Below are 14278 nucleotides of genomic sequence, written 5' to 3' on the forward strand. Positions count from 1 at the left end.
CGATTACAGAATAGAAAAAACGATCAAAATGCTTAATAATGCTTCAAGCAAGAAGTGGTGTAGATCCAGCAAGGGTTGCATGTCAGAGATGCACTGATGTGTGAAATTACTTAAAGCGAACATTCATTTTTCATTTTCGGTAGGCAACATTACAAATGGACTTCGCACTCTATAAGTGGAATCCGACATCACCTTTGAATTTTCGTTTCACCCTCCTTACAGACCACAAGTTTTGGTAGGCCATGGTGATTGCTGGTAAACTGTTTGAAAGGTTAACCTAAACAGTTGTAATATATATTGGATTTTAAATAGAGGTAAAATAGAAGTAACTCCAATTAGTTTTAAATAGAAGTAACTCCAGTTATTTTGACGTCATAAAAAAGACTACTTAGGCTCATAAATAAGTGCACAAGTTTCCTTGTCTCTCAATCCACTAATATCGAACTCGTTATCAACCATGACTACAAATTATTATAAAAAATTATTGGCAATTCTACAAGCTCGTTTTGATTGACTGTTTATATTTTAGTGCATCTTGCATTGGTTTTCAGGTTCAACATTTTAATTCTAATATTTTTACTAATCTGACCCTGTTTCTGTATCTCAAATACTCGCAAATGAATTGGTTTCTGATGTCACAAACGTGCGATGGCTACTTTTAGAGTTAAATACATTTTCACATGCTCTTCTTGCATAAGTGGTACAATAAAAAAGACAGGAAAGCATTGACTGCTTCATACAAATCAAAGAACTTCATCTTATCAATACTTTCGCTCATAACACAATGCCAAATGTACTAAACTAAACTGACTTGTGCTCGAATCTTAAAATCTGGCAGCTGAAAAGAAAACAGAACTTCAATCAACCACTTTGCATAATAAATAGTTGCATATTTCCGCCTACATATAATTCATCTCGATATCTCAGATGCACGCAGCCTTAGCGTCATTCGCGACAGAAATTTATACTTGGAAAGTACTAATTGATGATGTTCCCAAACTATGCTAGCATGACGTGTTTTCATAACAGGTTTAGACATGTTTGATTACATCAAGATATTTTTTTCTGCTAGCATGACGTGTTTTCATAACAGGTTTAGACATGTTTGATTACATCAAGATATTTTTTTCTAGTGTACTAGGAATAAATGTTGTCAATGAACAAAGCGGTAATGTTATTGAGACTGTCTTTCTCCCCATTTATTGAGCACTGTATTTCGATGGAACGAACCGTTTGTAATTGGGCAAAACATGAAAACATGCTTGTCAGACTTCCTGTTGCACCTGAAAATGCACCTGAATCGCCAGATTTACCTCGTGCATGAAAATTCGGACATGAAAGGGTGAAGTCAAGTGACCACAGGTGTAATTTTTGCACCAATGCGTGGGCGTAAGCTGGTATATGTTGAATCATATCGAATAGAATATATCGAAATATATAGTTTCCTACTAGTCTTCGGTTGCGTATGAATTGACGACACCTAAGGTAACTTCAAACATTCGTGCATGCCTAGCATGAAACAATTGGAAAACATTTATAGTATCTATATTTACTTTGGACTACAACCAGCCAAATTGGCGATCTGCTGGTGATATAGCATGCGTAATTTTGCACAAAACTAAGTGGCAAATATTCCCAGAAACGTAAAAATTAAAAGAGCCTTCAGGTTGCAAATGATAACCTTTTGAAGTTGAATTCACTTTGAAGACTAATAGCCTGAATTATAATGTTTGCGTAAGCATAAGCTGTAAAGGCCAAATAACAACAGGTTGCGTGCATAGGAGAATCGATACGAAGCGGAAGGCGCTCTAATAGCGTGATGAGCAGCAACATTGAAGTGGATTATGCATACGGGCATTGAATTTTCGAAGCGTTCATACTGTGCAAGAAAGTGGGTGTCAAGCATGATTCCCAAGCATATTCTCTGTGACGTGGTAGGCGACACGATACTGTCGAGTGGCTGGTTATGAAATGCAAAAATAAATTGTGTGATTAAAATACGAGACAATAGACTACTTTTTTTCCCCTTTTTCAACGAAATGTTGGCATTTTATTCTTAATTAAAAGCCAGGTGTGACTGCAGTTTAAGACATATGTCTTATAACTAGCCAGCAAATTTATAACCTTAACAAAAAGCGTAGGTTGAAGATATGTATGCATGTACGTACGTACGTACGTACGTACGTATGTATGTATGTATGTATGTATGTATGTATGTATGTATGTATGTATGTATGTATGTATGTATGTATGTATGTATGTATGTATGTATGTATGTATGTATGTATGTATGTATGTATGTATGTATGTAAGTACGTATGTATGTATGTATGTATGTATGTATGTATTTGTGTGTGTATGTGTGTATGTATGCATGAATATATGTGTATATACGTATGTACACAATCAGAATGCTGGTTGCACGAGTTGCAAGTTTTTAAACCCTTCATAAACCTGTGCACATTATTGGCCCAGATCATTTCAAGGATACGTCCTGCTATGCAGTGTTTATTCATCGCATCTTTTCAAAGAAGGAAGCTTTTAAACCTTGCACATTTATATGGTCAATCCACCTCGAGGTGATATACGCGTGTACTCCCCCCCCCCCAAAAAACAAACAAACAAAAAAAGTTAGAATAGTTCTTATTATTGATGTTTGCAGGAGAATGTGGCAGCAAATCGTTATACCCTTTTGAGAAGGGGTCTCGAACTCAACTCAGCTAACGGGCAGTAGTCACAAAAATTTACTTCTGCAAGGGCCAGGATAACGACAAAGGTATTAGCAGAGGGGAGAGGGGGGGGGGCAGAGAATAGATGGCTTAGTATGTCAGCTGAAATTGCCACTGGAAAGAAGACACTTCAGATATCTCGCATAACAGCCATTACATAAGGAGATTTGACGCCATTATTAAAACAACATAGCGATAGCTATCTCTAAAATGACTAAAATCTTCACTTCAGTTATTAAATGTAGAGTATTTTTTCCGTTCTTTGGTAAGAACATATGGTGAGCGCTTAGGGCACCTCACTAATAAAAAAACTTTGAGAAGATGTCATGACTGCATAGCTGACAAACACACCTTTTAAGAGAATACAAAAACTATGAGCCAAACATAGTAGTGTGTGGGCCACGGGCCGAAAGCGAGACGCTCGCAGTTCACGTGTTTGAGATTGCTGCTTCAGTTTCTCTGAAAGCGTTCGAGGAAAATAATGTTCAAGCATTAAACCTTTTTTAACGTGGAAGATGAGCAACTTTTCTGTAAAAGAAAATTTGCTCAATTGAGTTAGTGTTCATAAGCAAATATGCTGCCACCCGTGAGACACGATTTGCATATTTCAGTTGGCAGCGCTCACGGATTAACTGCACGTACTTCTGTCAACTGAGAGCTCTAGCAAATGCGTCACTACAGGTGACACTAAAACTCATTCTGCCTTCTTGCTTGCTGGCCACAAACGCCTTCTTATCTTACTGTTTGTTCTGAAGAGTACCGTAACGTTTGATATCTCATTATTCAATGTAAACTGCTATGAGCATAACACAGTTTTGGGCAGAAAGATCGACTGGTGTGTTGCTGTAACTTATGTTCCAAACTCTTGAACTGGATGCAGCTGTATCAGTGCTTTCTTTCATTGATACAATAAAACACATGAGGCATAGGTAGTCATAGAGCAGCCTGGATGATGTACACATCAATATGCATATTCAACCGAAAACTTGAAAAAAGAAAGAACAGTACACTTTTTGCGATTCAACATAAATGTAGAATTGGTAGAGCTGCACCAAGTGTGAGCACTTTGCTTTGTTATGTTCTTTACACTCGATGCAACGATGTGGTGTTACGTAATGCTACGTTTGATTTCTATCCCTGCCAGAGGTGATAGGAATAATCAGAGGTATGATACTGTCGTGTTAACAATATGATTATAGGACATATCGAAATGTCACATGCCAAATCACCACGTCACCCGTCTCACAGAGCTTTCTTTGAAACTAATCAAACTTTGTACTCGTGGATATGACATATATCTGCTGATGCATAAGCAGGAAGGCGTTACCAGACTCTTAGCGGTTGAATTAGACCACGAAGAATCAAGAAGGAACTAAAATATCAATACATCACGCTTTTTCACACATCACACCTACTTAGAAGCTATTTAGAGACGTCCCATTCAAAAATTACCGCCATTCACCACATCCTTCACTCGCAGAAGTTCTCAGCAGTGATATACAAATGCAGGCGAACAATACGTCAGCACATGGCACCCACCATCAAGAATTAGAATACACACATGCAGTTATCTCAACTTTGTCTTTGTCAACATGTGCTTTATCTAAGGCATTGCAAGATGACGCAAAAAAGCCGCCTTCCCACACAACCACACGCGCACAGCCCGCATTTTGCGCGCGTCGTGATTATCCAGATTGCTCCCATAACAATTTTTAGGCTTTTTTTCCCCTTGCTGCAAGACAATTTCTATAAGCAAAAGTGAAAATAATTTTTGTTTGTCAACTGTGGTAGGAGAAGCTTCATGGGTCAGAAAACGACTCCCTGACAGTAGTCATCAAGATGACATGAGAAAGACGAGTTGATGCACCTGACCTAGGCACAAACGGCATCGACATGAAGGCTGACAAAGAAGGCAACGTATCTATGGTGTTTTTTTTTTTCAATTCTCCCGTTGTTAGTGGCTACCCTGGTTTCTCTGCCTGCTTAGGGCCATTTGCACAGCCATATATACCACTGCCGATAAAATAATTGATATCTCCACCACAGCCTTTTTCGTAACCGGTTAAAGCAGCCCATGGCGATGCAAAACTCTAGGTCACGATTCACATACAAAGAAATGTGTAAGCGCAAGTCACTTATGGCAGCGACGATACGACGAGATGGTCACCTTGGGAATAGGTTCCCAGGAATATACTGTCACCTTCGAGTCCAGAACGCACCCACGAGTACGCACACACACATATGTGTCATACGCACACACACACACTGGACATTGGCGTATCACCCGGAAAATGCAGGCAGTCAGGGCAGATGTCACGCTGCACCGCTGCCCCTAAGGTTCGGTCAGCGAGCATCCTGTTCTGTGATGACGTATGCCTTGTTGTCGACACCGTTCACGCTGTAGGAGGCGTCACCCTGGGAGAATTTCTTGAGCTCGACCTTGACGTCCGTCTGCGCCCGCCCCGTGGCAGCCTTCCATTGGTCGTGAAGAGACAATTTGGATGGGCCCCAACGCTTCGATGGTCGGCAGGCGAAGCGCATTTTCTGCGAATAAATTGTGAAAATATGCAAACGACCTTTCGTCTTAAAAACCGATATACCACACGCATAAAAGAGAGCTAAGTTTTTTGGCGATTCATGTCGTTGCCTTGTTGCGCTTTGACCGGGAGTGTTGGACCTTGGGATGTCCTGGACCTTGTATACCGTCCTCAAGTTCAGAACTTTAACTTGACCACCACATGCCACATGTCGCTACTATTGGAAATCAATATACGTCTGACCGAGAGAGGGTAGTGCAGGTTACAAAGTTCAGGACACCATAAATAATTTTTCCTGTGCTATTTTTCAATTTTTTTCGCAAAAGTGTGCCATGGCAGCGTGGCATCGATGGAGGTCACGCCGCAATGCAGCACCGCGGCCTTTTTAGTAGCTGTAAAGGAATCATCAGTGGGGAGGAGGTCAATTTCTGATCCGCCTGATAATTTCATACCTCACACGGGCTTCCATACACTAATGTCTGACCGGACATTCTTTACGACATTCTCCGTCATTCTGTTGCAAAACGAGTGCACATCTTTATTGTTTTCCCCTTGCTCATTCCTGTTGTCACGGAACCTACGAAACGAAGCTGTGGTCCCAGAGCACAACTTATATGTCTGGAAAAGTTTGCGGGAAAGAAATTACCATTGTGAACGAGTTGCACGAGACGCACAACTACTTGAGCCAACTATGTTGCCGATCCAGGCCTCGTCGTCTGATGACTAATGAAGCCGGCTTGGGTCGTAGAACAATGAGGGACACGAGCCATAATTTAAAATAAATAAAATAATGCCGCCCTTTGCTGACTTGCTTTTATATGCTTACAGCTCCCAAGTAACTTCAGTAGATGAATTCATTTCGCTATATTCATTCACATGACAATCTTGCTTCTTTAAAACGAGGTTGGAGGCCTGTCATGCTGATACTGTTAGTCTAAAGGTTTCTGCATGAAAGAGTGTATCGGTAACCATTATATATTTTTTTCAGAAATCGGGTAGCATGTTCAACGATGTGCCAAGATAGCGCTGTATTGCCGCCAGTGCTGACTTACTGTTTGTCATACGCATGCTCTCCTTGTTCCTTTGCGGAAGCGACCAATGCGAGTTGAAGTCGACATCACGTATTGTTACCTAAAAATTGCGAGGCCCCAAAAAGTAATGAATGTTCATAGCCTGATTTGTAATGCTTCTCGCACGCAATGTAATCATGCTGCAAGTTAGAAAAGATACAATCTTGAAGTGATGATAAAAGGTGTGAGCACTTAAAAAAAGTGGTCTCCGACAACTTTTTTTCACAAGTACAACAGCATCGCTTGTCTTGTGTATGCGCATGCTTGGTACCTTTCCCCCAACAAAAGTAGGGGAGGAAAAGAGATGCCCTCTCTCTCTCTTCCCAGAATCAGAATAAGTGTGTGAAACATGGCTACGATATGACACTGTTTCGATACTACAATTGTTTGCAACGAAAGCAAGGTTAATATTTAGGGCCATGGATGAGATAGACTATGATGTTCGCCCGTGGATCCAACCACTATTAACATTACCTGCATCAATGTGTTGCCCGGTGCCCTGTGGACAGCAACGATAGCCCAGAAAGGTATTTGCAACATGACGAACAGAGTGATGGTCCAGCCGATGCCGATGGCCCAGGGAGGATACTCGTAGGAGCCGTACTTCACAGGTTCATTCTGGTCCAACATCGAGAAAATGAAGATCACCTGCGCGACCGAAAATGAAAGTTCAGCGCACTACCTTTTACTGTTTTGTGGCCTGACGGCTGCAGAGCTGTGGCCCCAATACATTTAGTATTGATTGAAATATTCATCACAGGCGAAAACGAGCCCTATTTGTAAGCACGAGTCCGCGGATTCCTCAATATGTAATCATTAGTTTCTGTGGTTTACTTCTAATGACCATGGTTTTATTACGTGTACTCTTTTACATATATCTTCGTATGTTCGTTAATGTTTAAGTTTAGTGTTGTGAGCGCTCGTCAACAATTTTCGCGATTATTGTTCGTGAAGCATCCTATTTATATTTTCAATAGGAAACTTGTATATATTATAATAATGACTACTTTTTACTGATTTTCATATGTATGCTGTATTTGTTAGTGCCTTAAATTTATTTTGCGCTACTCATTTTTTAATTTTTCTTTTATTTTTCAATTTTGCAATACATCTAATGTGGGTTTTGTTTTGTTTTTTACATATAGCTCACTTTAGTTATTTTTACATTTCTTTTTTGCATCACGTAAGCGTACATGATTTGATTCATGTGTCTGTTTCTCTATGTAACTATCCTTTAGGAAATAATATGTGTTACCAACTAGATAATATAATAAATTATGAAGCGCACCATAGTGGAGTGCTCTGCAAACACCGATTATCGGTACCCGCGTTGACATCGCCCGAGTACGACAATGCGAGGACCTCTAGCACTTCAGGAACAAAGTATTATGTAGAAAACGCAGCACACGAAAGACAGAGATGACGACACCTGCGCGAACTTACGACTGTTTTATCCACACTCTAAATGGTTGTATATGGGACAGAGAGAATGCATAAACCAGATAGGAGAGACTCCGACATACGAAGATTTAACTAAAGAAAAGAGATAGCTACCTAATGTTGGCGTACACGTTTCAAAAGTACCTTTACCTTAGGTACCCAAATACTTTAGCCACCCACATTAGCGCTGATTCTCTTCAGTACAATAAATTTTCTACTCTTTGCGAACACACATAATAGTCGGGATTTTAAATAATAATGACGGCAGTCTACTCCGCGATTAGCGATCGCGTCTTACCAGGAGCACAAGTGGCGATGTGACAGTCCATGTGACCTTCCAATACCATCCAAGACGCCTGTTCAGCATGAAGTAGACATCATCTGAGAACCTGGAGTATCCTGCGAAATAACAACATCCAAGTTTTTCACTCAAAATTAATCACACACTAGGTTGGAACTTATTTTTGCATTAATATCCACTTTGATGTTATACCAACGTCGTTCGCCAAACAATAGCGAAATGCCAGTGCCATCGCAGATACCGTTGGAGTCACTAAGAGCATTTGTGGTTGCTAGTCGGGTAACGTCATCGTCAACGCAATCAGCTAAAGCTTGACTCAGAAATAGGAACATCACGCGCTGCCAGGAGAAACAAAAGCTCGCTCGTTAAGCTATTTTGTGCATCCTCCACCGGCTATAAATGCGACAAGAAGTAAAAAAGATTAGGAATTAATCTTTATCCAACTCTCAGTATAGCGAAGGAAGATCAATATAAATATTGAAAAAAAAAACGTACCAGCAAAAGGCATTGTTGATTCTGACACTGAGGCATAGTTTTCTGCCAGAATATTAAGTTTGCCTTAATGCCGGGGAGATGGGTGACAAAAATCTACACTTTAGCACAGTGCTTCTCAAAAGGGGGTCTGCATACCCTAGGGGGTCCGCGAAATCATTTCTAAGATTCGCAAAATTAACTCTGTTTAATTGCGACTGTGCCACGTAATGATAAACTGTCAGAAAACAAAGACACGTTTGTTCGATGCTTTTGGTAGCATCAAAAGCCACCTGTTTCACCCTCCAGTTTTGTCAATTTACCTACGTATGTCCCTCTCTCTGTTCTAAGGGGTCCCCCATCACTTCCACCAGTCCATAAGGGGTCCCCGACACATCCATGCCTGAGAACAGCTGCCCTAGCAAATGCGCCGCAAAACAAAATAGTAGATATTCAGACTTTCGCCAACTCCCAAATAAACAAAATATCGTCATGTTTGTGTCAACATTCATTGGGCATAAATAACGGAGTATCAAATAATAATTGACCCTATTATTCGCGTCAAACTACAAATGGTTAACACCAAGGAGATGAGGCAGAAAGTTTCAGTGGAAAGATAGGGAGGTTAGCCAGTTCTTAGACCGACTGGCTACCCTGTGCTGGGGAAAGGGGTGAGTGGAATAAAAGGTGTTAAAAAGAAATTTTGCGAAGAGAGAGAGAAATTACAAAAACATTGCGACAGAGGAAAGGCAACATCAAAGAGAGAGCTTTGCGCAGAGGTGGTGTCGTCACCAATGAAGTGATAACTGAGGGGCGACTATTGCTAGTTAACACCAGCTGGTGCAAGAGTTTTCGTGCTCACTTTTTAGAAGTGTGGTGGGCTAGTTGGAACCGTAGCTCATGATGATTGTTATAGCGCGAGCTAAGAACGACAACCAATGGACAAGAAGATGAGCACAAAGCAACAAGACGACGAGCGCTCGTCTTCTTGCCCTTTTGTTGTCATTCTCGACTCACGCTAGAGCAATCGTCCTCACTTTTTAGTTTCCCAGAAATGCAGCAAGAACCACTGAGGACGCTGCCCTTCAGCTGTCATGGCACCAGTACGTGCATAAAATTGCACATTGAAGCTTCCATAAAGCATCCAAGCTTCTAGTATATAGACAGACACTATGTAGAATTCACAAGATGGTACACGACTTTTCTTTGGTTTACATGGCATTTACCTTTCTCCTTGCAGAAATGTTGTTATTGCATAAGACCCACCTTTAGTGTTTTTGTTGTCATGTGTGGGTCGCGATAGATTTTTTGAAGAGATGCTGATGTATTTTGAAATATTGGGTTCGCTTGCGAGCATCTAAGTGATAATATATTGAAGAAAACATCAAAGGACTCTGACCAAGGTCAAAAATATTCACCGACGCTTGGGCTCCCCTATGAGAGCTGGGTTCACAGTTTTGACCAAAACTCCCGCGTGGCAGCCGAAACGCTGCTTGGTCAGAATCCTTGAATGTTTGGCACCAATGTCTCGTAGCGAAAAATTGACATTTCTCCAGACTCGTATCTTCAGTACAGGAAACGTTAAAAATCGTCGTAAGCGCAACTTACCGTAAATGTAAGCGAGTGAGATGACTTCCACAAGACCAATAAAAGTCAATGTCGTGCTGCCTCCGAATCTGTCCACTATCTCAAATATGTACTGGCCACCCTGTGAAGAATATTATATACAAGTCACATACATTGTTTAGCACACTGCAAAGAATGAAAATGAGTCAGTCTCCCTAGAATATAGTTGTTGACTATACAACTTGACTTTAACGTCATGAAAAATATATGGTGATTGTACGAACATTCGGAGAAACATGCACGTCCTTGCATGGCGTTCAACTGTCTTCGAAATTCTTAGACGAAGCTAAAATGGAAACTGTCAAGTGCAAGGCCGCCCCTTAACAAAAGAAGTAGGAAGCTACACTTCTTTATATTTGCCATGGAGTGTATATGAGGCCTGTTGACAACCTCTGTCGAAAAGTGCCGTTGCTATTTGAGGCTTTCTTGACAAACCGTGAAGCATAGAGATGACACATAAACAGCTTGGTGGAAGAAGCTATAGCTCTGACCCAAAGAGAGCGCTTGTAACATGATGCGTTCTTCCTTCAGGCAGTGTGGACAACTATTTATTTATTTATTAAAAACACTGCTAAAGGACTTCACGAAAAAGTATAGTGAGAGAGGTTGGCAAGGATAAGTTCTTCAAGTACAAAATGAGAGAAATCGAAACAAAGTGCAAGCATTTTATCATGGGAAATAAATCATGCAGGGCACCTTGGGAAGATATAGATGCATAATATATAAGACTATTCAGTGCAATGGTTATACTAATTCGCCCACGCTTAAATTAATAATATGCAAAACCGCTTCTCCCTAAAATGTTAGTTATTGCTCAGTATTAACTTGTTTGTTGTGCTTTGAAACACTGCGATGCGTTTGTCAGATCGGTAGTGCTATCATACATGTTCAAGAAGTGTTTGCAATCTGTAGTTAGCTATATGCAAGTAATTACACTACTACTACTTTTACTACTACTACTACTACTACTACTACTACTACTACTACTACTACTACTACTACTACTACTACTACTACTACTACTACTACTACTACTACTACATACAGATACAGAATCAATAGGATGCCGTATACGAGAAGCACTCGTCACCAAAATGAATATATGGGTGTTTGTTACTGCTGGAAGCTCCCATCATACACAGAATGAATAATCCGCTCGCTCACCCTGGTGACCATAGGTAAGCCAAGGAGGAAGCAAACGACGCCCATGGCCATGGTGAATTGCCACTTGTGTTTGCGTAGGTACGGTGCCTGGTCACACAAGCTTGTCACGAACGTCTCCAGGATGGCGAACTGTGCAACACATAGTCGGGGCTTTCAGCACAAGAATTACAGTCAATTTACCTAAACCGAAAAACGTAGTAACAAGCATGTTCACTGCCGATAGTCAAATAACGACCAAAGTGTTAGACAGAGGGGAGGAGTGACAGCAATTACAAGATGTTTTACCTCAATAAAAAAAGTGGCCGCTTAGAACTCCATATATATCGTCCACCAGAGAAGCCCAAACGCGAGCTAATGTTGCCAACACGAGCTATGATCAATCAAAGTATCTTCCCCTTTGCCTTTCGATTTCTCTGTCACTACATTTAGGAGACTAATGCTTAAGATTTCGCGTTTGGTGAAGTTTGCTTAAGGAATGTAAAGAACACCTAAACTAGCCTATGGGTAGTGAATCTGCGGCAGATATCATCTGTAGCTATACGTTCTGAAAAAAATGTGAAGTGAAAATATTATGACAATGGAGACTCTTCAAGGTAGCGCATGGTAGCATTACTACTTCATTGTTGTTTCTAAAGACGATTGTCTTTCTTGGAGTACTTCGACACAAAAATTTTGGTCTGTCGGTCTGTCTTTCTGTCTCTGTGTACATTTGTCTGTTTGTCTGCTGTAACGGTACCCCAATCTGCCTCATACGATACCCCAAACGGCCAACCCCATCGGCAGTCCCCATCAATATTGCTCAAGTTTCAGCATTTATACTTGTGCGATTGTCAATTAAAAAGCAATTACTGCACATATCTGAGGCACCACAACAATACGTTCATATTTTGTATGTGTGTTTATACTATAGAAGGCATACACGAGTAATTCTAAGGATCTTAGCGTTTACCACGCTGCGCTGAAAATGCAACGCGATGTTCAAAAATGAAAGTGTTTCCAGCGCTTTGCTAAGACGACACGGCGATGGCACCTGCCCGTCGTTTTGCGTTCTGCACCTTATCGCCTCCGAGACAGTCGTGCATGCCTTCCTTTGTTTTTGAAGAATACTTCCAGATAGCGGTCGTGTCTAACGTGCCTCGATGCGCTCGTTCACCTTCACTGCCCGGATCGAGACACTCTAACTCAGCGCCTACAGGGCGCCAATTTTTTCGCGCACAACGTCGCGCAAACGTTTCGTTCACTCTCTCCAGACGCCAGACTATCTTCTTCGACGACATTTTCAGTGAAACTTTCAGATACGGGGCCAATATTTCTTTTTTTGCTTTGCGCTCGTGGACCACCGTATACTACGGATCACCTGATCATGATCACACTCAAGAATATTTTCCAAGCCATACACAGAGTGATTGTAGATGTAGGCTCCAAAACAGTTTCCTTTACGGGGATTATCTTTCTGGATAGTAATATTTATAACGTGGCTTCCTTAAGTACCGCTTCTTGAAGGCTCCCAGCTCACTACTACCCTATCATGAACTGAACGTAGTCGGTGCTCGGACAACGTTAATGGGAGAATAGACATGCTAGGAAGAGTATTGTTGTAGTGAAGGAAAAGAGGCCTTTCAGACTACTGATTTCACAGCTTACGGTTACGGTCGCAGCTATGCTTTGCTATCACGTTAGAAACAAGAGAATATTAGCGTTCAAAAATAGGAGTGGAGATGAGTGTAGAAGACTAGAACAAGATATCAGGTACGGAGGTCACTCATAAGAGTATTGAGCATAAACTTTTCATGTTCCTTCTCTACCCTAACTGCCAGTCACCACTACAGCTTCTTTGAGAAAATTTATTAGTCCTTGCGATTGATACTGCACGAGGAGGCAGTTTCCCGGCGTCAGGAATAATCACTTACCTCCGAGTCAAGACCGAGGATGAAGAGCATGAGGAAGAAGAGAACGGACCAGAGTTGTGGTACCGGTAACCGCGTGAGGGCTTCGGGATAGGCAACGAACGCTAGGCCTGGACCTGCGAAGTGTGTTCCACACCATATCACGACTCATATATCTAGCTCAACGGGGCGAATAACGGAGTAATTCCTCTTCTATAGTTGGATTATTCATTTATTCTCCTAACTTGTTTACTGTAAAATATTCTGTCCAAAACGAGAACGCAGAGCGTGCCAATAGCGGGGTTGATTGGGGAAACTTCTACCAGGGTGACAAATTGATTGTCGTTTTCCTCTGCAAAATAATACTAAAGCGATCGATAAATCACATATATCGTGCGTAATAAAAACCAAGATAAAATCATACAGAAACTCGTAACAGAGTGTACTATCAAGCTAAGTGGTTCTTGCAAAACACCACATGCATAAACGCATTCTTGAACATGGGAATCCACAAAAACAAATAGGCAGCAATCTGAGCGTAAGGAGGAGTTTTGTTATCTGAGCTTGGAGACCAGACACAACTGTAGTTTCCAGAGGTGAAGCAACATGAGATGCGTTAATTGGGACAACCGTCGTGACGTTTACCAAGTGTGCATTGAAACATTGCAGCTTTTCTAGCTAAAATGACGCTACAGAAATGTATACGCACCTCCTTGCGCCACATCCTTCACGTCGACGTTCCCCAGATCATGGGCCATGGCTCCTAGGACCGAGAAGATGACCATTCCCGATATGATGCTAGTGAAGGTGTCAAGCACGCTCACAACCATGGCATCCCTGTGGAAAAGGTGAACATATATGTACGTTAAAAACCGATTATTAATTCAGCGACTTTAATTTCTATCTTCAATTCGTAAGTTATGGTGAGAACACGGTGTAAAAAAAGTTCAGTTATTCATATACATTAGCAGTCACCAATGAACCTCACCGACTCTCGTGTGAGGAAGCAAAGGTTTAGATGGTTCTGGAATACAATATAAAAGCTGTAACAATT

General features: G+C 41.2%; 1 protein-coding gene and 1 pseudogene across 2 annotated transcripts in view; one reads left to right on the forward strand and one right to left on the reverse strand.

Annotated features, from left to right (window-relative positions):
- Positions 1-4844: 4844 nt before the first annotated feature.
- Positions 4845-14278, reverse strand: part of LOC119163119 (sodium- and chloride-dependent glycine transporter 2) — a 149777-nt gene continuing 140343 nt past the window's right edge. For both annotated transcript variants that reach the window (XM_037415060.2, XM_037415062.2), the window contains exons 7-13: positions 13934-14061; positions 13249-13361; positions 11339-11467; positions 10157-10256; positions 8075-8175; positions 6811-6984; positions 4845-5273 (exon numbers count right to left, since the gene is read on the reverse strand). In XM_037415060.2, the coding sequence (XP_037270957.2) occupies positions 5073-5273; positions 6811-6984; positions 8075-8175; positions 10157-10256; positions 11339-11467; positions 13249-13361; positions 13934-14061 (946 nt within the window). In that variant the 3' untranslated portion in view covers positions 4845-5072. The remainder of the gene's footprint in view (positions 5274-6810; positions 6985-8074; positions 8176-10156; positions 10257-11338; positions 11468-13248; positions 13362-13933; positions 14062-14278) is intronic.
- LOC142772358 (U4 spliceosomal RNA) lies at positions 9314-9381 on the forward strand (annotated as a pseudogene).

The sequence above is a fragment of the Rhipicephalus microplus genome, chromosome 9 (genome assembly GCF_043290135.1).
Source record: "Rhipicephalus microplus isolate Deutch F79 chromosome 9, USDA_Rmic, whole genome shotgun sequence".
In the NCBI taxonomy this organism is placed as follows: domain Eukaryota; kingdom Metazoa; phylum Arthropoda; class Arachnida; order Ixodida; family Ixodidae; genus Rhipicephalus; species Rhipicephalus microplus.